The 24,019-nt window shown below is 37.3% G+C and overlaps 1 protein-coding gene across 3 annotated transcripts in view; it reads left to right on the forward strand.

The window, feature by feature from the left end:
- CSMD3 (CUB and Sushi multiple domains 3) overlaps nucleotides 1–24,019 on the forward strand; it is a 732,271-nt gene that overhangs the window by 343,218 nt on the left and 365,034 nt on the right. For all 3 annotated transcript variants that reach the window (XM_074897604.1, XM_074897605.1, XM_074897607.1), the window contains 2 exons: nucleotides 14,496–14,599; nucleotides 19,655–19,767. In XM_074897604.1, the coding sequence (XP_074753705.1) occupies nucleotides 14,496–14,599; nucleotides 19,655–19,767 (217 nt within the window). The remainder of the gene's footprint in view (nucleotides 1–14,495; nucleotides 14,600–19,654; nucleotides 19,768–24,019) is intronic.

A 24,019-nucleotide genomic window follows, 5' to 3' on the forward strand; every position in this document is an offset into this window, starting at 1 on the left:
AGCTTCAGAGCCTTTGTATCCCCAGCTCCAAAAGCCTAGAGGTTGGCCTCGGGTTTCCCCAGGTGCTCTCTGCCAGAGGCTCCAGGTAGGGCCGTTTTCCCCGGCTGCGGTGTAGAGCATGTTCTTAACCTCCTGCTCTTCCCGGACTGGCCCGAGGGCTACTGCTTGGGCGATCTCTCATTTAATCTGTTCAAAGGATTGTTGTTGCTCAGGGCCCCATTCAAAATCGTTCTTCTTATGGGTTATGTGGTAGAGAGGGCTCACAATCAGGCTGTAGTTTGTGATGTGCATCCTCCAGAAGCCCACAGCACACAGGAAAGACTGAGTCTCCTTTTTAGAGGTTGGTGGGGCCATGGCTGTTATCTTGTTTATCACCTCCACTGGGATGTGGTGATGCCCATCTTGCCATTTTATCCCTAGGAAATTGAATTTCCCTTGCAGGCCCCTTAACTTTCTTTTGCTTAATGGCAAAGCTGGCCTTCAGGAGGATCTCAATGATTTTCTTCCCTTTCTCAAAGACCTCCTCGGCTGTGTCCCCTCATACAATGATGTCATCAATATACTGCAGGTGCTCTGGAGCCCCACCTTTCTCCAGTGCAGTATGGACCAGTCCGTGGCAAATGGTGGAACCGTGGTTCCACCCCTGGGGCAATCGATTCCAGGTGTACTGGATGACTCTCCAAGGGAACGCAAACTGTGGCCTGCACTCTGGCGCTATCGCAATGGAGAAGAACGCGTTAGCAATATCAATCGTGGTGTACCACTTGGCTGCCTTTGACTCCAGTTCATACTGGAGCTCTAGCATGTCCGGCACTGCAGCACTCATTGCTGGCGTAACTTCATTCAGGCCACAGTAGTCCACTGTTAGCCTCCATTCGCCATTAGGCTTTCTCACTGGCCATATAGGGCTGTTGAAGGGTGAGTGAGTTTTGCTGATCACCTTCTGGCTTTCTAGTTGACTGATCAGCTGATGGATGGGGACCAGGGAATCTCGGTTGGTGCGGTACTGCCGCCGGTGCACCGTCCTGGTAGCAATCGGCACTCGCTGCTCCTCAACCTTAAGCTGCCCCACCACTGAGGGATCCTCTGAGAGGCTGGGTAAGGTGGACAACTGTTCAACCTCCTCCAGGGCAGCTACACCAAAAGCCCACCGGTACCCTTTCGGGTCTCTGAAGTACCCTCTCCTGAGGATGCGCGGGGCATCTGGGCCAGTCACAATGGGGTGCTTATGCCAGTCCTTCCCAGTCAGGCTCACTTCAGCTTCCAGTAGGGTCAGCTGTTGGGATCCCCCTGTCACTCCGGAGATGCAAATAGATTCAACCCCACTGTAGCTCGATGGCATCAGGGTGCACTGTGCGCCAGTGTCCACCAAAGCCTGATACTCTTGTGCGTCTGACGTGCCAGGCCATCGGATCCACACTGTCCAGTAAACCCGATTATCCCTTTTCCTTCACCTGGCTGGAGGCAGGGCCCCTCTAATCCTGCTCATCATCACTCACTTCTTGCAAGAATGATTTACTGGTCCCCTCAAGAGGGTCAGACATAATGTTCACCATTCTGTTCTGCCTGGGGGATTTCTGACTGTACACTGGAGCTGCGCTCCTCTTGGAGGACTCCCCTTTTGTGATGGTCTTCCCTTTTAGCTGCTCTACTCGTGCAGCTAGGGCAGCAGTGGGCTGTCCATCCCACATCCTCATGTTTTCTCCATGGTCACGGAGGAAAAACCACAGGGTGCCTCGTGGTGTGTACCTTCTGCTGCCTTCCTCTTGGGTGGGGAAACGTTTACTTCTAATGGCTGAGACATCAGCCCGTGCAGGTGAAACATAGGACATGTCCTCTTCCATTTTCTGGACCCTCTGAGACAGTTCCTCCACAGCTGAGACCAGGGAATGTTGAGATGAGGGGAGATTTCCCTCATATTGCCGGAGCTTGCCAACCACTCCATCCACTGTTAGAGTCTGTGTGTCTGTCCACCAGGACACTATTGCCAATGCTTTTGAGTGTGCTTCTGGTGCGCTCTTCAGGAACTTTCGCCACATCAGGTGTGCGCGAGGGGCCTGATCTGGGTCCACGGGTGACTGTTCATTATTCAGATCACCATAGATCATCTCAAACACAGCCAGTTCCCTGAGGTTCTGGATGCCTTTCTCAATGCTGGTCCATTTGCCTAGCTGACATAGGATATCATCCTTGTAGGGGGTGCCTCTCCCTTACACTGAACAGGAGTCGCTTCCAAAGGCTGAGGATTTGAGCTTGCTTCCCTATTTCCCTATCAATGCCATCATCCTTGGCCAAAGATCCCAGCTGCTTGGCCTCTCTTCCCTCCATCTCAAAAGCACTGGTTCCATTGTCCCAGCATTGGAGCAGCCAGGTGCAAATCTGCTCGCCTCCCAGGCGGCCGAAATCACATATCTCGCAGCTCAGTAGGGGACAGAGATCGGACAGTCACCTCTGGTCCTTCCTCCTGTTCCCCTGATGGGCCTGGCTCATCCTCATCCCTCACTCTGCGAACAGACTTCCTGGTATATTTTGTTTTCTGTATCGGGGCGACTGACACTGGCACTGGCTGGCTCTCTGGCTCAGTTGCTGTGCTGGTGCAGGCAACTGAGACTGGCTCGGCCTTTGCCCCTGGTTCAGTTATTGTTTGTGTGGCCTTTTCTTCCCCTTGAGGGCAGCGGGTGGTATTAAAGAGGACATGGTATGCATGGGCAAGTCCCCAACACATTGCAGCGATTTGTGTCTCCTGGGTTTTGCCTGCTTGGTAACACACCCTTTCTAAGCACTCCATCAGCTTCTCAGGGCTCTGCATTTACTCAGGAGTGAAGTTCCAAAGCATTGGAGGTGCCCACTGACTCAGGCCTTTGCCCATCTTTTCCCACACCCCTTGCCACTCACTATCATCTGACCTCAGGGCAGGTTTCCAGGCACTGCTATTGTTAGAGAAGTGCCGCATGGCCAAAAACGAAATCAGGCAGGCATTCAGAAGGCATTGTGCCACAATCACACCGCCCTGCAGGCTCCAAGAATAGTTGAACCTCCCCAAAGCCGAGAAGATCTCTTCCCCTGGCTCACCCACAGAGGGGGTGAGACCCCTAACAAAAGCCCAAACAGCAAAGAGGTACCAGCCCACCCCCCCCACCCCCCCCCCAGCGATACAAAGGCAGCATGAGCATTCAATAGCCCATATAACAACATAAGGCCCTTTATACATTTTCCACCAATAACAAACACCACCACAGGGATCATAAACTGGATTTAGGGAGTAATCCAGCCCTGCCACACAAACAAGTGGGCCAGCATTGCAAACATTTTCTTATCAAACAAATACAAAAAAAAAAAAAAATTACACCCAACAGATTGCTCTATCACACACTGGTCAGGGTCTGTCCCTTTTTGTTCTTATTCCATGCCCCACGTTGGTGCACCAATTAATAATGTGCAGGTTTAAGCCCTGCCGGGACCGGAGAGCACGTTGCCATTGCCCCTCCCCCACCCTCAGCCGGTCCGGCTGGAAGTTAGGCACAGACCCGGGCTAAAGTAACAAGGAATTTAATACAACAGAGTGATAGAACAATCTGAACAACAACAGTAGCAATGATAACAACAATAAACAGCAATAACAGTGAACAAGACAAACGATATACAGAGAAATACAGTGAAAAAGGTTCCCGCCACCGAACCCGCCAAAGAGCAAGGTAAAAAGGTTCTGCCCCTGGACCTGATGCCAGCATGGCATGAATAACCCGGCTGGAGATCCCTTCCCCCTCTCTCTCTGCTGGGGAAACCTAACCCTATCCTAGCTGAACCAGGACATAAGACATGAAACTTATTCAAAGACTAGATTAGACAGGAGGAATTGGAGCTGGGAGTCTGGAATATTAACATTTGTCTCATCAGCTGAATGGGAAGTTACTGTGCTTTGCAACTGTAAAAATGATGTTACTGAGAAAAAGAATTCCAAATGTTCTTATATATTGCCTCATAGCCTTGGTGCATCTGGTGAATATACGCGTCAAAACCAGACCTATGGTGTGAGTTTAAATGCCTTATAGGCTAAGTGGTTTTTATCTATGATTTTATGGATCACAACTTCACAGTTGGGAAATCCATTTTTATTGCGTTTTGGAACTAGTCTTAAATTTTATCAGTCACTTACATGCTTTTGTGAGGAAGCCCACGGATCTCAGTGTACCTGTTAGAGTGGGTTCAGGAGAAGGCCATAAAAATGATCCAAGGGCTGGAATGCCTCTCCTATGAAGGAAGGCTGAGAGAGTTGGGGTTGTTCTGCCTGGAGAAGAGAATGCTCCAGGAAGGCCTTACTGTGACCTTTCATCGTATAAAGGGGGATTATAAGAAAGATGGAAAAAGACCTTTTACTAGCACCTGTAGTGAGAGGGCAAAGGATAACAGTTTTAAACTGAAAGAGGGTAGATTTAGATTGGACATAGGGAAGAAATTTTTACAATGAAGGTGTTGAGGACAGTTTGCCCAGACAAGTTGTGGATGCCCCATCACTGGAAGTGTTCAAGGTCAGGTAGGTCAAGGCTTTGAAAACCTGTTCTATTGAAAGGTGTCCCTCCTTGTGTCAGGGAGGGTTGGACAACACAATCTTTAAATGTCCCTTCTGACCCAAACCACTCTATGACTCTATGGTACTATGATTCTATGATTTGTACTTATATTTATAAAGTATATACTTATGTATATACTTTTTAAAGATTTATGCTTAATTCAATATTCATGAATGTCTTTTAAAAAACCCAAGACATCAAATCTGCTTTATTAGCTTTGGTAAGCTTCAATTGATTAGCATTTTTATCTACAACTTTTTGCTGAATATTATTGTTTAGAGATATTTCGAAACCATTTTCTCCTTTTTGTTTACAGTTGGCCTTCTTGCCATTCTGACTTTTGGCAGCGTAAGAAAACAAATGAGATCTTAAGTTAGCTACGTGCAACTTCATAATAAGGATATAAATTTATTTTTAACCACATAGGCATGTGTTTCTATAGCGCATAAATTGTAATCAATTGCGTCTTCTCTCGCCTTTCTCTAAAATCTACCATTCCTTTCATTCTTTCCTCATGCTATTATATCAAATACTTTCCAGGCAAGGAGTTGTGTTCAGCTAGTGTAATAGGAAATAATAAGCATTATATTCTCAATACAGTCATTCCCGTATTTTTCACAACTGTAGTAAAGAAGACATGGAGGGATAATTTTATGGAAGAAAGCAACTTTATGTAGATCAGTGCCATCTAACTTTAGTCAACAGAATGTTAACTGCCGTAGTTGGTAGACTTTTTGTTTTAAAATCTCTTTCCAGTTAACGAAGAGATATTAGGTTCAGGAGAGGTACAAATCCTAATGTACTGATTAATTACTTATTCTAAGAGGAATGTCCAAACTAGACAAGATCAATTTCTCTCCAAATAGCTTATCTGTAGAAAAGCGCTAGCTGTGAAGATAGTAACTGATCATTTTTTTTAACGGATGCCCAATTCTTATTTGATTCAATTTTCACTGAATTACAGAATGCTTAAGGTTGGAAGGGAACTCCTGGCCTGCTTAAGCAGGGGCATCTAGAGACAGCTGCCCAGGACCATGTCCAGATGGCTTTTTAATATCTCCAAGGAGGAAGACTCTACAACAACTCTGGGCAACCTGTGCCAGTGCTGGGTTACCCTCACAGAAAAAAAAAAACAAAACCATAACTGCTGTTTCCTGATGTTCAGGAGGCCCCTCCTGTGTCTCAGTTTGTGCCCACTGCCTCTGGTCCTGTCCCATCAGTGAAAATCAGCTGTCTCTCTCCTCTTTGCACCCTCCCTTCAGGTATTTCTATACATTGATAAGACCTTCTGTGAGCATTCTCTTCTTTAGGCTGAATAGCCTCAGCTCTTTCAGCCTTTCCTCATAGGAGAAGCGCTTGAGTCCCTTAATCATTTCTGAAGCCCTTTGCTGGACTCTCTCCAGTATGTCCAACTCTCTCTTGTACTCAGGAGTACTGAACACCGCATCCAGATGTGTCTCACCACAGTTGAGTAGAAGGCAAGTATCACCTCCCTGGAAACTGATGGCAATACTTTTTCTAATGCAGCTGAGGATGCTATTCATCTTCTTTGCAGCAAGGGCACATTGCTGGCTCATGCTCAACCTGGTGTCTACCAGGACCCCCAGGTACACTTCTGCAAAGCTGCTTTCCAGCTGGGCAGCCCCCAGCATATACTGGTGTATGGAGTTGTTCCTCCACAGGGGCTGGATTTTGCACTTCCCCTTGTTGAACTTCAATGAGGTTCCTGTTGGTCCATTTCTCCAGTCTGTTGAGGTTCCTCTGGGTGGCAGCATGACATTCTGGCATATTAGCCACTGCTCCCCATTTGGTGTTGTGGCAAACTTGGTGAAGGTACTGTTTGCCCCATCACCCAGATTAACAATGAAGATGTTTAACAGTTTTTGTCCCAGTATTTTCCCCTGGGACATACCACCAGTTACTGGCTTGTGCTGCTGATCACCACCCTTTGGACCCAGAATTTCATCCAGTTTTCAGTCAGTCTCACTGTCTGTTCACTCAGCCCATATATCAACAGCTTGTCTATAAATACCTTGCAAAAGACAATGTCAAAAGCTGTTACAGAGGCTCTCAAATAAACAACCAGCCACCAAAAATTAAAAATTTATTGTCAACACAATCAACTAGCCCTCCACAACTATTCAATTACAGGTTTGAACATCTGTGAGAGGAGAACAGAACAACTTCCTAGGGTTTAACAACAACCCAAAATGCAGAACAAAGCACCACTTTCTAGGTTTTAACAACAACCCAAAATACTCTATCACTCACCTAACAAGTGTGAGGGCTCTCAACCTCGAGAACCTTCTCAGGGCTGCATCCTGACCCAAGTTACCTCAAGGAGTTTCCTTGGGCAGTGTCCTAACCCAAAGGGAGAGTCCTCAACTTCAGCATGCTGCTCCAGGGGACAAACTCAAAATGGCTCCCCAGGGGACTCCATTTATACACAGGCTGAATCTGATCTGTGGTCAATAGTGGCTCCCATTGGCCAAAGGCCCCAAGTACCGTGAAGCCCCAAGAACAAAGGCAGTCAGGAGCTGCTACACTTCAGCAGGCAAGAAGCCGTGTTTTCATTGGGCCAGTGCACCTGCCACAAAGGCCTACATGAAGTCCAGGGAGACAATATCCACTGCTCTCCCCTCATCTACCAGGCTAGTAATTTCATCATAGAAGTTTATCAAACTTGATCAAGCATGACTTCCCCTTGGTAAAGCCGTGCTGATTACTCCTGATGATATTCTTGTCCTTAATGTTTCTGGAAATGGTTTCCAGGATTAGCTGCTCCATGGTAGTATTAATGTTAAAAAAAAATTATACCTCAGTATAAATAATTAAATAAAACTATGCCTCAGTCTTATAATTAATGATGGATTCCATATATTTTCCTACTGAAACTATTCTGCTATAATCGAATGTATAATAACACAATTATTTTGATGGAGGGACCTGTGATTCTATGGAAAATTATTGAGGTAAAGCCTATCAATCAGACAGCACCATTTCATTAGCTTATACCATAAGATATAAATACACATTTACTTACTAGGAAGTAGTCAGACAGCCTCAGCACAAAAGCAATTAACCATCCTGAGGTCTTACACAGACATGGAGATATAAACAGGATGCATTTCCTTTCCTTGCCTAGTTTCACTTCTATCAGTGGAGGCAACAACCAGAGAATTCTTTTTGATTCATGAGCAAAGGGTGGACATAACATTATTAGCAGCTTATAAGTGTTTTTTGGTTTTGTTTGTTGTTTTTTTTTTTTTTTGTTTGTTTGTTGTTTTTTTTTTTTTTTTCCTAGAGTTAACAATAAAAACTGATGTAAGTAGATATCTTGTGGATATGTTTCAGTGAGGTAGATTTTTTGCTCTTGCTAGTATGTTTGAATCATTTGTATCATGTTTTTTTGCTAGACAGTTTTTGTAGAAATAGATTTCTTTGTACATCAATAATAGATATTTTGGGACTAGAAAGGTGGCCAGAATTTCGAAATCCAACATTTCCCTTCTTGCTGTCTTTTAGGTACAAATGCCATTCCTACATCATGTTAAAGATAGTTACTACTAGCCAGTCATTTCCTTCAGTGTCTAGATTAAAAATTTTGTCTTCCTTTCTAGTGGCAATAAAAATGAATGAAAATAACTTAATTTTAAGTATACAAGCACTAGTAATTTTTAGAGATATGAGACAGCATTAACAGAGTTTAAAATATTTGATATGAGAAGATATGGCAAAATCTAATCTGAAATAATTGCTTTGAGGTAAAAAAAGCCCCAAACCTACAACACAATAATCTGTTTCACAAAATAAGTTATATAGTAAATTGTATTGTTGGTAGCATGATTAACACACTGGCAGAAGTAAAAGCATATGTGTTTGTTTAATTATTTATTTACACACCTTTATTTCCTTTTTTTGGACGCTATATTGATCGTTGCATTAAATTGTGCAATTATTATTTATCTCTGTTTCTTTGTAAAGAAGAACATGTGCCTTATTTACAAGATAATTTTTTTTTTTTTTCAGAACACTTCTTTTCATTGGGGATGCATAAGTTGGTAAAACGTTGAGACTGTATTCCTCTGATTAATCATTCTCACAGACTGTTCTTGTGAATGCAATCCAAAACAATACAGGTCATACTTCTATGAAAACATAAAACTATAACATGAAAAATAAAAATATAATCTCTCCATGCTGTTATTTTAATGTGCAATCTCTCCATTTCAAGACTTTTCAATAGTATTTGTTATCAGGATAGGGAAGGGCTTTACATCTGTTTTCAATTATTGTGGCCCCAAAGTAAATAATTCTAAATGACCTTTATAAATAACTGATTGCAGGATTAGCCTCTATGGAAAATTAAGTAACATTTAGCATTAGTATCTGAGTTAAAAATAACAAATCAGAACAAAGCTAAAACCATTTTTAAAGAACTGCATGAAGGAAATTATACGATGTGTTTACCAATGACTCTGCAAAATAGAATTAATCTGGTATCTGTAGGATTGAGATTACTGACAATCACTGACATACAATACTCCAGGATAACCCCATCTGGTCTTCAGATGCCTTCCCAAAAGAGTACAGTGCTCCTGAAGATTCTGTATCTGCCAGATTTGTGTGGATCTTTTGGCTGCTTTACAGCTTCTCAGATGGTACTACTTAAATATATTTATGCGAGTGAATTCCGTTTTAGATGTCCACAGTGTAGACATCCATGTGTAAATGCCTAGTCTCACTTTATAATCAAGGAAGAGAAATAGATAGTCCTAAGCTGTGGTTGATTTAGTATGTGTTATCACCTTTTGATGAAACAAATTACACTCTAGACATGTTTTTTCTTTGGTTACAAAGAAGCCTCTGTCAAATATAGAAGTTTGCACTGTAGATGTCTGCAGTTAAGTATGGTGAATCCTATTGCCAACAGACTCAACAATATGGAAGAAACTTTCCAGTTCAGCTAGTGAGTATTTATCTCCTGGAATTTGTCACCTGTTTTTTTTTCTATAATGTTCTATAATCTCCAAATTTTCTTTCTCCTTTTCTTCCCCCTCTCCCCCTTTTCTCATCTCCTCTGATACTCAAAGATTAAATTAAATTAGAAAGGACAGAAGTGCTTAATATTTAGGCTGTTTCATTTTGGATTGCGTTTTGTTCATGTAATAAGTGACTACCAAGGAGCCAAAAAACTATTGTTATGCTCTACAGTGGTTCCTTGGAATTTTAAATAGTTGGATTATATGCAATGTACAGCAAAATAGTATGTAATAATGTTGTGTTCTTAGCACGATTTGTTTCTTACCATTAATATAATCTAAGATATAGTTCATTTAAGCTATAATTTAGTTTAATTTTTAAGACTCTTCTGAAGATAAAAGATTCATAACAACTTTAGAAACTACTTCATCGTTATTTTGCTGGTAAAATGTCAAATTTTATGGAGTGAAAACATTACTATACATCTGAAAATATTTTTAGAGGTACATTTGCATTGGAAGCTTTAGGATAACAGATGCACATATGGAAATACATACAACTTTAAATTTTTACACTTCCCCTTCAGAAGAACATATACTTGCTTCTGTTACACATCATTCTGCTTTGTATGTTCTGAAATTTTTAAAAGTTGAGTGCTTCACCTGGAACACTACTTTCCTTGAAAAATCTTTGGGGAGCGAGTTCTATTAGGAACTAGACACACAGTCATATCAAACAATTGTCTGGAAAGATTGCTGTCTGGAACACATCCTCCTAAGCATATTCTCCCTCTGAAGAGTTGTAGGAAGTTCTCAAGTTAGCCATTAACTATTCAATAAAGTCTTCTCTTGTGTTACTTCTGAGATGGATAACAGACTCAGTTTTACCCAAGGAGTGGGTTCCAAAGGATATGTTTCAAGGCACAGAAAGGAGGTAATGTCTGTTGAAACTTGTTAGAAATTAGATCTCTGCTCTCATTTCTTCCTTCAAAAAAGTCCTTGCAAAATTACTGGAGACCATCATAATTTTAGAGTTATTTTTCAAATAGGACTTTTTTATTTTCTGTATAGCTTGGATAAAAATTATTAGTATTGTCATTTTGTTGTTGTTGTTGTTGTTGTTTATTTGTTGCTGGTTTTATAAATCTAATTTAATTCAGCAATTATAAGTTGTTTATTGCCTCTGAGTTTATAAACAGCAAAAGCAGACCAGGATGTAGAAAGACTATGGCCTTCCTTTTACCTATTTTCATGTTTATTTTAGTGAATAAGGAGCGCACAGATCAGTGTATTTTATTTTAAATACATTTGTTGTTTATATATATATATATATATATGTGTTCATATGGAGGAAGAGGAAAGAAAAGATTACGTTCTTCTGACTAGTGTCTAGGAACATGTTTAATAATATGCTCTAAAACAAAATTTAAAATATTATTAGTCTGTATCAAAATAATTATAGTAGTCTGCTACCTGTTGAATACATCACGAAGGCTACTATAAATGTACTAAATTTCAGGGACTATTGCATAGGTCTTTCTGAAAAAGAACAGAATAGTAATTATTACGTTGCTTAATTTTAAGTAAAGATATTCCTCTCAGTTCTGAAGCTATACAGATGCATATCTGATATCATTGGTTGAATTATAATGTGTGAAATGACAGGTCATGACTATGGTGGTAAACTCTCTCAGCTGGAATACTGCATCTTTGAAATTTCCCTCTTGTACCTGCCTTCTAGAACCCGCTTTTGATAGTATCATTCTCTTATCCAGAATCTTGTGGTTCAGGCAAATAATCGGTGAAATATTTTTGTTCATAATACTGTTCCCTGAAAGGATACCTGACTGTTTGAAAATATTTTGTGGTGCCTCTGCATTTTACTTTTTTTTTTCAGTTTTAAACGAGATTGTGGTGTGGGGCATAAATACAATAAGTATATAAATACATTTTAAACATGATCACTGTTTGTATCGATCACTAAAAACAATGTGTCATATCTTATTTATATTAATGATGCTTATATCTTGCTCTGTGAAACTGGAAAAAAAAAATTACTTGAATTTATAGATCCAGAAAGAATACCTGCACCTGTGCTTCTGATTACTGTGCATCTAATAACCAGATCAATAGCACAATTTAGTAATACTAATCTGGTTTAAAAATATGTACGATATAGTACTAAACCAGCACACTTTTCCCTGAAGCTTTTATTCTTACAAACAATAACAGATTAAAATATAGAATTACCTTGAGGTTTTACTCTAACATTAAAATGATTCAAGGATGCCACCTACCTTTGGTCTGCCATTCACAGCTTTTTCAGGAAAACAAAAAAAAGACTAAATGTTAGATGACTGGTAAAAGCAGATTTTTTGTCAGGTTTATTACAAAGTTTTAAGTTATTTCCTCATTTTACCTAGATTTCAGTTGTTGTTTTGAAAGGTTCCAGCACACTCAACTTTAAATGCTGGTATTGTCAAAACAGTTTTTCAGTATTCTAAAGGGAATAATCAATATAATGAACATTGCCAAATCCAGCTGTCTTTGAATCTGATCAAACTAAATCTGGCATTGTAAAACAAGGACTCTGAAAAAGTATTTTATCACTAAGAGTGCTTATTTTCTTGCCATTCAGGCAGATTTGCAAAGGCTTCAAGTACATTTTGTATTGTACATTGTGTACTTCATATGTCAAAGATAAACAGCAGAGGATGAATTTCCAAAAAATATACACAATTGTTTTTCACGTTTACAACACATAAATGCTTGTGCATTACATATGTAGGAAATGAGTTTACTGCCTCTTGCATGTTGGATGTTGACAGTTCTACTGTTGCTGTATGTTATTCTTGCTCCATTTCTGCAAATTTCCTTAAAATTAGATGTCTTCAAGTCTCAGTTGACAAGCAGATTTCCCAAATACATGTCAAGTTTACTTTGCCAAATCCAGTTTGTACTGTAAATCAGTTCAGGTTTGGTATGTTAAACCTAAGTTGAAAGGGATTTATTAGTAGGTTACATACATTTGCTTACTTACCCTTTAATGACCTGGAGTTACGAAATATTCCATTTGTACTATAATGTGCCTGGAGTAGTTATTGGTAGGTGTTTCTAACCCTCTCCTGGCAGAGGTATGCATTGTACACAAAAGTATTTACTGGTTCAAGCAATAATAACTGAATTTTTCCTTTACATAAAATACAATCCTATTCGGTGGTTACTGCTTCTGGTTTTATTTTACTACTGGCATTTTTGTACAAAGTTGCAACATTTTCTAATTTTCAGTTGATCCAGAAACTTTTAAAAAGAAATCATGGTAATAACAACTTGAAAAATAAAATTATCAGATAAGATTCCAAATTTTTCTAGCCACTTACTATAATATGATAATTTAAAATTTATTTTTAAATTGTGAAAGTTATTAATGACTTAATTGCTACTTCTTGTCTTAAAAATGTGACTGTATGTACCATTTTCTGAAAATGTACCATTTTCTGACTCATAGAAAATGGTACAAGACAGATGTAGACTAATCTATGCATGTGTGGGTTTATACAAATACACTTTTCAAAAAGTCATACCTATCCCATTATCACTGTTTTAGGTCAGTTACAAAGAGAATGGGCCAAAAATCTTTTAAGATGTTTCCCTGAAATATATTAATGCCGCAAAACCCAAATAATAAACTTATTTTGTATGTACATCTATTTTGATTAAAAATAATAAAGCTTTCTTTATTTCAGAAAATAATTTTGTGGCTAGAACAACACAAACTATCCAGAATTTCTTTTTTTTACACTAAGAAGATTAAGTAGATATACGTGTGGTTTTGTCTGCTTTACTCAAGACAATTAGAGAAAATCAGCTACTTGCCTATACAATTTTCCATGTCTTCTCCAGCGGGGCCCTCTTAACTCTCTGAACTTGACTGTATTCCCTGGTGTATAACACACATACATGTGCGTGCACACACACACACACATTTTTATATGTTAATGTGCCAAACTAGATATTCATCAGTGTATTTATGTTCCTATTTGCACCTGTAAAGAAAAGCATTTTTCCTCCCTTTGGAACGAATCCATATTTTGAAACACAATCATTCTCAATTCCTAATTATAACAATAATTAAAGACCATATATTGCAGATACAAGTATTAAAAATTCCTACGCATAAGTATTCTGTCATTGTTATCTATATGAAATTTTTAGGAATTTCCATTATTTTCATAAAGAGAGAGTTAGCATGATTAATACATGGGTGTAAACAATATTCTTTATTTTCTTTTCTAATAAGTTTGAATTTTGCTCTAAAGTGAAAAATTTTTTGTATTCTTAAAATGGAGCTGAATTTTTTATCCTTCATCAATAAATATGCATACTGCATTATAAATTACAGGATATAAAAAAAGCCCATACCTGTGATAGTTATATTTTACTCAGGTTCATGAAATAAGAAAATTATTTTTACCTTTGATCCAGCTTTACCCTACTTGAGACAGATTTTAGATGTGAGGAGTAAATTATGTTCTTCACCTTCACTGCATTACGCAGTGAAGTACAATTATTCAGTTGTTATTTGAAGATGGTTGTATTGCACAAAGTGCAATTAGTTATGTTGCCCTTTGAGTATATCTTAATCAAAATGTAATGCAGTTATCCAGAACTGTATTAAACATGTAACAACTACATAAATAAGTGAAATGATGGTGCTTTGAGGAGGTCTGCAGAGTGATGATACCTTAAAGTTACTATACTTGATATTTCGTGAACCAAACCTGTTGGGTTAATAGCAATAATTTATTGTAAAATATGCTAAAATTACATGTAATTATTAGTTGGAAAATTTATTTACACTGCTGAAAAGCTTATTAACAGACTCGTCTCTTAGGTACATCTTTTACATTTCTAAAATATATTTACACATTTTATGTCCTAGGTTATTCAGATAAATTTTGAAGAATTTGATCTGGAGATTGGCTATGACACACTGACTATTGGTGATGGAGGAGAAGTGGGTGATCCTAAAACTGTGCTACAGGTGTAAGTCTTCTGTATTTACAATTTGTATGCATTACAGAATATCGTTAATGTGTTTTCTGATGAGAGCAAATAGTGATTTGAAACAGGTAAATCTCAAAAAAAACCCTAATATTACTGAGCTTCTAAAATTACTGAAGGTGATAGTTTAAATACACTGTTATATGTTTACTGTTCTAAAGTCAGAAAAAGATGGACTAGACATCAGAAAAGATAAACTAAAATCAGCAATTTAAAAATAAATAGTCTGTACATTCACGTGTAGTACATGTAAATTTTTAGGGATTATTTTTCTCCCTTTATAAGTGTATTCTCAAATTAAAAGTGTATAAGAAAATAATTGAAAATAGATAAATGAATGACTCGCATAAAAACTTTTGTCATACTAAGCTTGCTAGAAAAAGACATACTGTAGCATCTTGACCTTTAAGTGCTTACTGACTGTTGCAGATAACTCAAGAAATGAATTAATATAGTGAAGAAAATTACTATGGAGAAAATCTGAGTAGGATATTACCTAAACAACATATGATTACAAATCAGACAGCACTGAATATGAAATAAGGTTTTTATCATCCATTAGCATTCTTCTAAAATATGTGAGCCAGGATATAATGAGAGAATCATAAAATCATAATCAATGGGTACAAGTTACTTCTGGGGAGATTCCAATTGGACACAAGAGGAAAATTTTTCACAATAAGAACAATCAGCTATTGGAATAATCTCCCCAGGGAAATGGTGGATTCCCCAACATTGGAAACTTTTAAGATTCATCTGGACAGGGTGCTTGTCTAGACTCTGTTTTTGCCAAGAAAGGTTGGACCAGGTGTTTCTTGAGATCCTAACAACTTGTATTCCATGATCCAATGAAACTGGACTCTTAGTAGGTACCTTATGTTATCATTAGTTCAAATGAGTTACAAATTTAAAACACAGATTAGAATAGAATGTAATGTGATATTTTTTTAGTACAAAACGTATTTAATTAAAAAACAAAAGAATAGCAAAGTTAGGATTCCTTAGAATCATATTCCCTGTAGTATATTTAATGGAAATGTATTAATACTACTTTTATATGTTGTAACTTTCCATTATTCACCATAAGAATGATATCAGGAATTTTTCTGTTTCGAGTACCCTAAACCCAATGTTTATACTTTTTCTTTCCTAGTTTAATCTCATTAATATTATTAATTGCAAAACTTTGAGCAGAAAATATATTTGTTTCAGAATCTGCAGATTTTCATCATGAATACCCCCTTAGATTTATCCTTCAGAGAAGAGACTCTCTGACCTTCTATTTTTAATTGGTTTGGTAACCAGTTTATCCCTTCCTATCAATGAGGAGACCGGGGTTTAGCCAGGTATTTCAGGTGCAATTACCTTAGAATAATGCAGAGTTTCTTCAGTGGGTTGCAGATGTACTAATTGTTACTAATAATAGTTTTGAGAAGTGGGGAAGTACTGTAATTTCTGTATTATAAACAGTACCAGTCCTTCAAAATACATTTCTGATAATGCTGGAATTAAATTTCAGATATTTTAAAATTCCTAAACTATATTGAATATCCTATCATCTGGAAAGTTGACCAGGTCTTGTTAACATTTAACTGAAGTATTGTTTTTTGTTGATACTTGAATCACAGTAACACATTGAGGCACAGTAAAATCATATTTAAAATTTTGAGTAATATAATAAAGCACTCTGTCCAGATTTTATTTAATTAAAGATGTTAGCATTTTATAAAAGCATGTCTGACAATGAGACTTATGTGGGGGGAGAAATGATGAAATTACAGGATTATATTTGTCATGAATATAAAGGAATTCTGAATGATTTTATTTAATAAAATAATAAATGATAGTTGTCAGGTGTTAGCAAATTATAAGAGAGTCTGTTCCGTAACTAGGTAAATAATTTTAAACAATTACTACCAGAAAAAGCAAAAAATTCCTCAATTAATTTATAGGGTTTTGACATTTAGTAATATTGTATAATCAGTCACACATATTATTTTTGTTTACCAGTAGAATGGTCTCTGATTATTCTGTGATCAGAAGTATCAGCATCAAAGTTGTTAGGATCAAAATCTATTAAAAAATTACATGGAAGATGGAACGTAATTGAGTGCTGTAATATACTTGCAAATATTTTCTCCTGTAAGCTATGCAGACTTTGTCTGAGATATGATGCATAGCAAATAAATCAGCTATTGTATGATCTAATTTTTTTTTATTTTAAGGTTAAAAACAATTATCTTTCCTCCAGAAAACTGCTGAAGAACATTGGTTTGAATATGTCTGGTTTATGTGTAAATAACGTGAAGATATTTATCTTCAATTTGTCAGAGTTAATCAGGAAACCTATCCAAGTGTTTAATCCACCAGTTTTACTGGGCACTGCTAAATAAGAGGGTTCAGAACTAAAAACTGAATTTAAGTGGCAGTTAGAGTTATGCTTCCTAAATTGAGAATTGCAGTCTTAATTCCTGCTCTGCTGGTGCTAATCACAGAAGTAGGTGAACTCCAAAGCCCTTTCAGTACTTGCCATTAAGCTTCCCTGGGTGCCTATAATTCTATGCATTCAGCAACATGACAGACTGCTCCAGCCTAGTGAGCCTAGCACCCAAGCGAACTTAAATTTGAATGCAATACAGTTTTTGTATGTTTAACAATATTACTGTTATGAAGACATTCTTAGTGCTTTCCCACAGAACTAAGATCTTTGCAAGGTGAAGCTGCGTTAAGTTTATAACCAAGGGATAGAGGGGAAGAAGGAAAAGAAATGGTGGGTCCTCCTTTACACATCAGTCACACTTTTTCAGGATGTTTGGAAGTCTGCTTTCAAGCAACTTGCTCTGACAGTTGCTGCAGGTGACTCTTAATGTAATACACATCTGGGCACTGATTCCTGTAACATGCATTTGGAAAATTCAGTGCACAAGGCATGAAATTCATTCTTACTCTTTTAGTATGCTTGCTTTGTTGCCTGTATGTGTATTCAATCTCCAGATCGTCTTCAGCAGATGGAGAATGTTGCAGTCTTCTAAATATTCTCTAACCTAGCCTTCAGTGTACTTTCTCAGGGTGAATGTATGTCACTAGTATGCAGGAGGGGTAGTTCTGGAGTCCAGAGGAAAATGTGGGAAACAGCCTGCTGTATGTTGAAACTGTTAAGCTGTTTAATAAAAAAAAGGAGGCATCATAATCACATCTTTCCGTTTCTACTGTTGACAGTGTTCGCTGCTCAGCTTTTGAAAGGGAAAGTGTAAGAACCTACTTCAGGCGAGGTGTATAGGTAACGAATTGAGGGTAGAGGAAGCCACATAAACCCCAGGAGGAAAGAAAAGATAATTCATAACTGCAGAATTTCATTACCTTAAATAGCTTTCTTCACATAATGCTGTTGTTTCTGGATCTTATTGCTCTGTGGACCCAAAGTCTTCTCATATGTTATACAGGGATTCTTAAGCACTTAAAAAAGAGCAACAAGTAATTTGTGTTCTGCTGATTGATTCTTATTTTCAAAACTGCATTTTCAAATTATATTTTTTCCCCATTTAATTGAAAAATATTGTTTCTGAAAACTATGCATTTAAATAAATGTGTTAATAATTGACTGCATAAAATATAATACATAAAAATTTTGATGGCCATTTATAATAGGAATTATTCTCTCTGACACAACAAAGAGATTAATATTCACAATGACCTAAATGTTCCCAAAATATACTGTCAGTCACCAGCAACAATTACAAAACTGTGTAAGCCATCACATCACTGTTGTTTCTGAGGAACATCCTGTTAATCTGTTAATTTGGCAAAGACCAGTCGCACTGAAGACACTTTCCCTTGGTGCCGGAATGAGCAGTTAGTACATTATTTGGGCCAGGCATTTACTTGTTCAATTCTGGCAAGAGTCTTTGTAGTAGCTCCATCTGTGAACACAGATGTGGGAAATAGACATGAATTTCTCACACAACAGAGTAACTCATATAGAAACAAGCTAAAAAGGACCAGAGTAGAGAACTAAAATTAGTTTCAAAATATATTTAAAATACTCTGTTTGAAGTCCCAGCTAGCTTTAAAGAATGGTTAGAATGGCAAAAAAACACAAATGAACAGTTTTCTCTCATACAGTTTTGTGCTTGTGATCCATTTTACAAGAATGGAAAATGGTTTTGTACTTTCCACCATTCTGTTTTAGCTGACAAACTCTTACTAAACTTGAGAAAAGTTGTGCAAAAAAAGTGTAGATAGACTATAACATAAAACTGTAGCTTTCACAACATTTCATTTTTACTATCACACTATTTCATTCAGCAAACAGAATGAACATTTAAGATTTCATTGACTTGCAAATTTTTGCAAACAATATGAAAATTGGAAAAAAAAAGTTTAGTTCTAATCATCATCCTGTAATATTAGGAAGTTTTATATTTGTGATATCTGGTATTTTTGTTAGTGAAGGAATGAAGGTCAGCTGAGTCTGTTAGGCACATTCTTTTGTTGTGGTAGAGGTGATGAGGGGAGGTGAGAGAGTGCAGGGAACACATAGACCTTCATAATAGTATTGTTATTTAAGAATAACAACTTCCTCTTAAATGTGTAATGCCTGTATTCCAAAGTGGGTAATTTTATATCAGAGAAATACTTTTTTTCAAGAATAAATGTAGTGGCTCATGATGTGCCATTTGATATGCCTGCATGTATCTGAGTAATATCCATAGGACTATCCAATAAGGTTCAGGGTTAGGGGCAATGCATGTTTTTCTGGACCAGCAACTGAAAATGAGATGAAATGTTTCAGTACAATACAAGCAGTAGTTGCTTGCGTTTATAAACTGCTACAAAATATGCAGTTATTGGAACCCTGGGAGCTGTATTGACTAACCAGCCAGTAGATAACTACTTTGGTTTGAGCTGAACATAATGAATTTAAAAAAATAATAAAAAATAAAAATATACTTAATAGTTATTTAGATTCCATACAAAAAGAAAAAAATATAGTTACTTAATAGTTACTGGTTTTACGGATTATTTTTCTATTTATAGGTTAACTGGGAGCTTTGTACCAGATTTAATTGTGAGCATGAGCAATCAGATGTGGTTACACCTTCAAACAGATGAAAGTGTGGGCTCAATCGGTTTCAAGGTTAACTACAAAGGTAACAATACATTATTCGAAGTGAATTTAATGGTGTACCAACAGTGAAGCCGATATTACGAAATGGTTTTCTTTCATATTAAGGGATGCATTCTGTCTCCAGTTCTGTCAGTTTTAAAACCAAGAAAATGCAAGCTGAGTTGAAAAAAAAAGTTATCTTTAAGGGTCTTATATCACATGAAAGTGCACAGTTTTTATTTGGTACATTTTTACAGCAGTTGATTTTTGGCATATAGTTTTACATTTATTTTCTGTTATTTCGTGTTGCAAAATATTACAAAGAAATAGTTCTGTGATTATTTAAAGCTAAATGTGTAAAGGAAATTAATACTTCCTACATCTTTTGAAAATTTATCATGCCTTCCACAACAGAAAAAAAACACTGTAAGAGAAAAATTTGAATTACTGATGAGTCTTGGGCCAAGGCAAAGAAAAACTTACCTAACAATGTTGTTCTTTATGGTCTTAAAATGTGAAGGATCTATATAATAACTTAAGCCAGCTGGTGCTATTTGATACCTCTGGGAGAACATAGTTTTCATATAGCATGGACAGCAGAATCAGCCAAAAACTTAATAACATATATATACATATAATTATATTTATTATTTTTATATTAGATTTAACATAGCTGCATGTATTTCTTCCAACAAATTTTTAAACTGCATGCTTCCTGGCTACCACCACCACCAGATAGTAGAAAGTATGATTATTCATCAAAAGGGAAGAGAGAAAAGACCAAAGTTAAACCAACAATCGTGTGTATTAGAAATGGAGCTCTTGTTGTTGAGGATGGGCAGATGGAGTGCATAACCATATTAGTAGTAAACCTGCACAATGTGACTTGCTGTTTTTTCTGTCCATAACTTTCTTTTGGCTGTTCCTGTAATATTAAGCTCTATAGTGGTATGGCACGGGTACACTTATGCACTCTTGATATTTAGATCTAGTGCACTATGATAGGAAGATATTACTACTTCATTGTATGGTAGCTATTAAGATGCAGGATTTCCACATTCCAGATGTTGAAAGGGGCAGGAGAAATGATCAGTATAAACAAGTTTAAGAATTTGTTGATATAGCAAGCTTTGAGCCATAGCTGAGTGGAAAAGGAAGCTTTTCAGGTCTGAACTTGAAATACTTTGCAGCTCAAGTAGATGTTTCCTTTATTTACAGGATTCTTATCTAGTAAAATTAATTTTACTTGCAACGATTTTAGTTTGCAGAAGGTAGAGGATTATTTTCCAGTGTCTTACAATGTACCACTATGTCTTCTTTTATTCATGAGTTATATTTATTCTTAGAAGCCATAGTTCTGCAAGAATACAAATAATTGAATAAGTAGAAGGGTACGGAAAGGGTGAACATTTCAATCTCATCTCCATATAATCAACTTTGTGATTGTATACCTAGATACTGAGTCTCCGTTTTTCTCTTGCCCTACACAGGTATTTACACTAGCTCACTAAATAGCATTTGAATGGATTGAGCATTCAATGGATAAACACTGTGTGGTGGGGAGTTTTTTGGTTCTGTTTTGCTTCCCCCACCCCCCCCAGTTTAGAGTATGGGATAAATTTTTTATATCAGTTGCCTTTTGTTTGATTCCTGGGAATTTGTGGTGGTTTGACTTTGGCTAAATGCCAGGTATCCACCAAGTTGCTCTATCATTCCCACCCCCCCCCTTTCCCCTTGTTTTCTCAACAGGGCAAAGAGGGGAAAGAAAATAAGATAGATCAACCCTTGTGGGTAAAACAAAAGCAGTTTTAATATAAGCAAAGCGAAGCAAAGTTCTGCGCATGGAAGAAAAAAAAAAAAAAAAGCAAACAGATATATTCTCCCCTTCCCATGGACAGGCGCTGTCGGGCCTTCTCAGGAGCAGGGCTCCGATACACGTAGTGGTTGCCTCGGAGGACCAAGGGTGACCCCACCCCCTTCCTCCTTTCTCCCAGCTTTATACTGAGCAGACGTCACACGGTCTGGAATATCCCTTTGGTCGGTTCGGGTCAGCTGTCCTGGCTGTGTCCCCTCCCAAGATCTTGCCCACCCCGTCCCACTGGGGGAAATATCAGAAAGAGCCTTGGTGCTGTGTAAGCACTGCTCAGCAGCAGCCACAACACCAGGGTGCTGCCAACACCCTGCCAGCTCCCAGCATAAACCACAGCACTGTGAGGGCTGCTGCAGGGGAAATCCAATTCTGTCTCAGCCAGACCCAGTACATGTCTTCCTTAGAGATGCCAGAAACCAAGCAATGCTCCCTTAAATAAAATAGGAAAGGGGGGTGGGGGGGTGGGGTTTGGGGCGTTGCTATTTATTGTTGTTGTTGTTTTTTCTTTTCATTTAAATCCTCTCTGTTAACGATGGTAGGCTCTGAAAAGAGACAACTTAATGGGTAGTATTTTACATAAGCAGTTGTTTTGCAATTAAAGTTTTGGAACTTTTGAATTGGAAATTGAGAGAATGTCCAGTGAGGTAAGCAGTTACTAAGTTAGAACAGTACATTCAGGGCTATCACTGACTTCTCTACTAGAATAAAAAAAATTGCAAAGACTTTTCTCTCAAAAATGTTCAGAATTACTTAAAAGAATTGTGATTTCTGAAAGTCAGGGTCAGAGGACATTTTAGTTTAAGTGACTACATGAATTATTAAGAATGTATGCACAATTTCCTTGTATTTCTCTTTAATGGACTAGACCAAATTCTACTCCTGTAACTTGTCCACCTCACAATTTCCAGTATCCAGACATCTAACTATAGCTGATACTGTATCTATTTATATATTATATATTTAGATCTTGTAACTTTCTGCTTACATAAAAGGTGCAACTACATTAGCATTTTAGATTAGATCCAGCAGTGTGATTTTTGAACTGAATCTTTTTCTGATCATTCCCACTCCCCTTGCTTTAGTTTTCATCACAGAGCAATTCTGAAAGGCATAAATTACATTCCTTTGAGGTAATTCATAAAATGCACTTGAATAGCATTGGGAATATAATTTTTCATGTGCTCCAGCTTCTAATGCACATTTATCAGGACCTGATAAAGCTTGTCCAAAGCTAAACTACTAAGGCACAATGAAATTCTTATAAATAGTATGGATACGGTATCTTCTATTTTTTCACTTTATAGACTTGCTTATTTTGGAGTTAATTACTTGATAATGTACTCAATAACAGTACTTGTTAATAGTTAAAATAATTTCCCACTAAAATATTTTGATGACTAAATATTTGCTTCTGTTCATCCTGAGACTCAACTAACTACAGAGACAGTGGAGATGTGTGCCTCATCGCATCAAAATTCATAAAGACATTCTTCAATCTAGTTGACATTTAGGTCTGAGTCTGGCAGGCATTTTTAAGAGTATAGATTGTTCTGAGTCCTACATGGAATATGACAGGAGGAATAGGAGGTTGTGGGATGTCATTACTGAGTGCCCTTTACCCATTGTCCTCCAAAATGGTATACTTGCTCCAGGTGAGAAATAGAAGGTCAGTTCCTCTTTGACTAGGATAGGATTGAATATGCCATATCATTTGTAATGATAGAAACAGACAAATGAATTTTTAAATACCTCTGCATTAGTACATTTTTGCCTGAACAATTCTTTTACACTTATGTTATTAAAGGACCTAACCGTTTATTCTCTTTTATGTATCTGCCATTTAAGACAATCTAATGAGTCTCTGTGAAATAATAAACATCTTTGTCATCTTCTAGAGTAAGATCTTGCGTATGGTGTTATTTTATGGTTTTAATAGCTGGATCATATTATAATTATTTAAATATAAAATAGAGATTTAAACATTGGAGAGAGTATTTTAAAGTAAATAAGATTTTGTTGTTGTTTTTAAATTTCTTTTCCAGTATCCCATAAAATAAAACTACTTACAAAGGTAAAATAATAAATATCAGGAATGAGCAGGACAGAAATATAAACACTTTCTCACTAGGGATATATTTTACCTGTTATCTTACTATTGTGTAAGCTGTTTTCATGCTTCAAACATATGTGTAATTACTTTTTTTTTTTTTAATGTGAAAACATGGAATATTTATCTACCTGAAATTTTAAGTGCATTATTGCCAAGCCATAATTTTGGTGATTATTTGAAAAACATAGTTCTTCCTTTAGATATATATGAGCACCACAGACCAGACTGTGGTGCTCATATAATTACCAAATAAAACAAATAAATAATGAATTCTTTTTAGGCTTCCCACATCAGTGCTATAAAGAAAACTACAAT

Source organism: Athene noctua, chromosome 2, assembly GCF_965140245.1.
Source record: "Athene noctua chromosome 2, bAthNoc1.hap1.1, whole genome shotgun sequence".
Taxonomy (NCBI): Eukaryota; Metazoa; Chordata; class Aves; order Strigiformes; family Strigidae; genus Athene; species Athene noctua.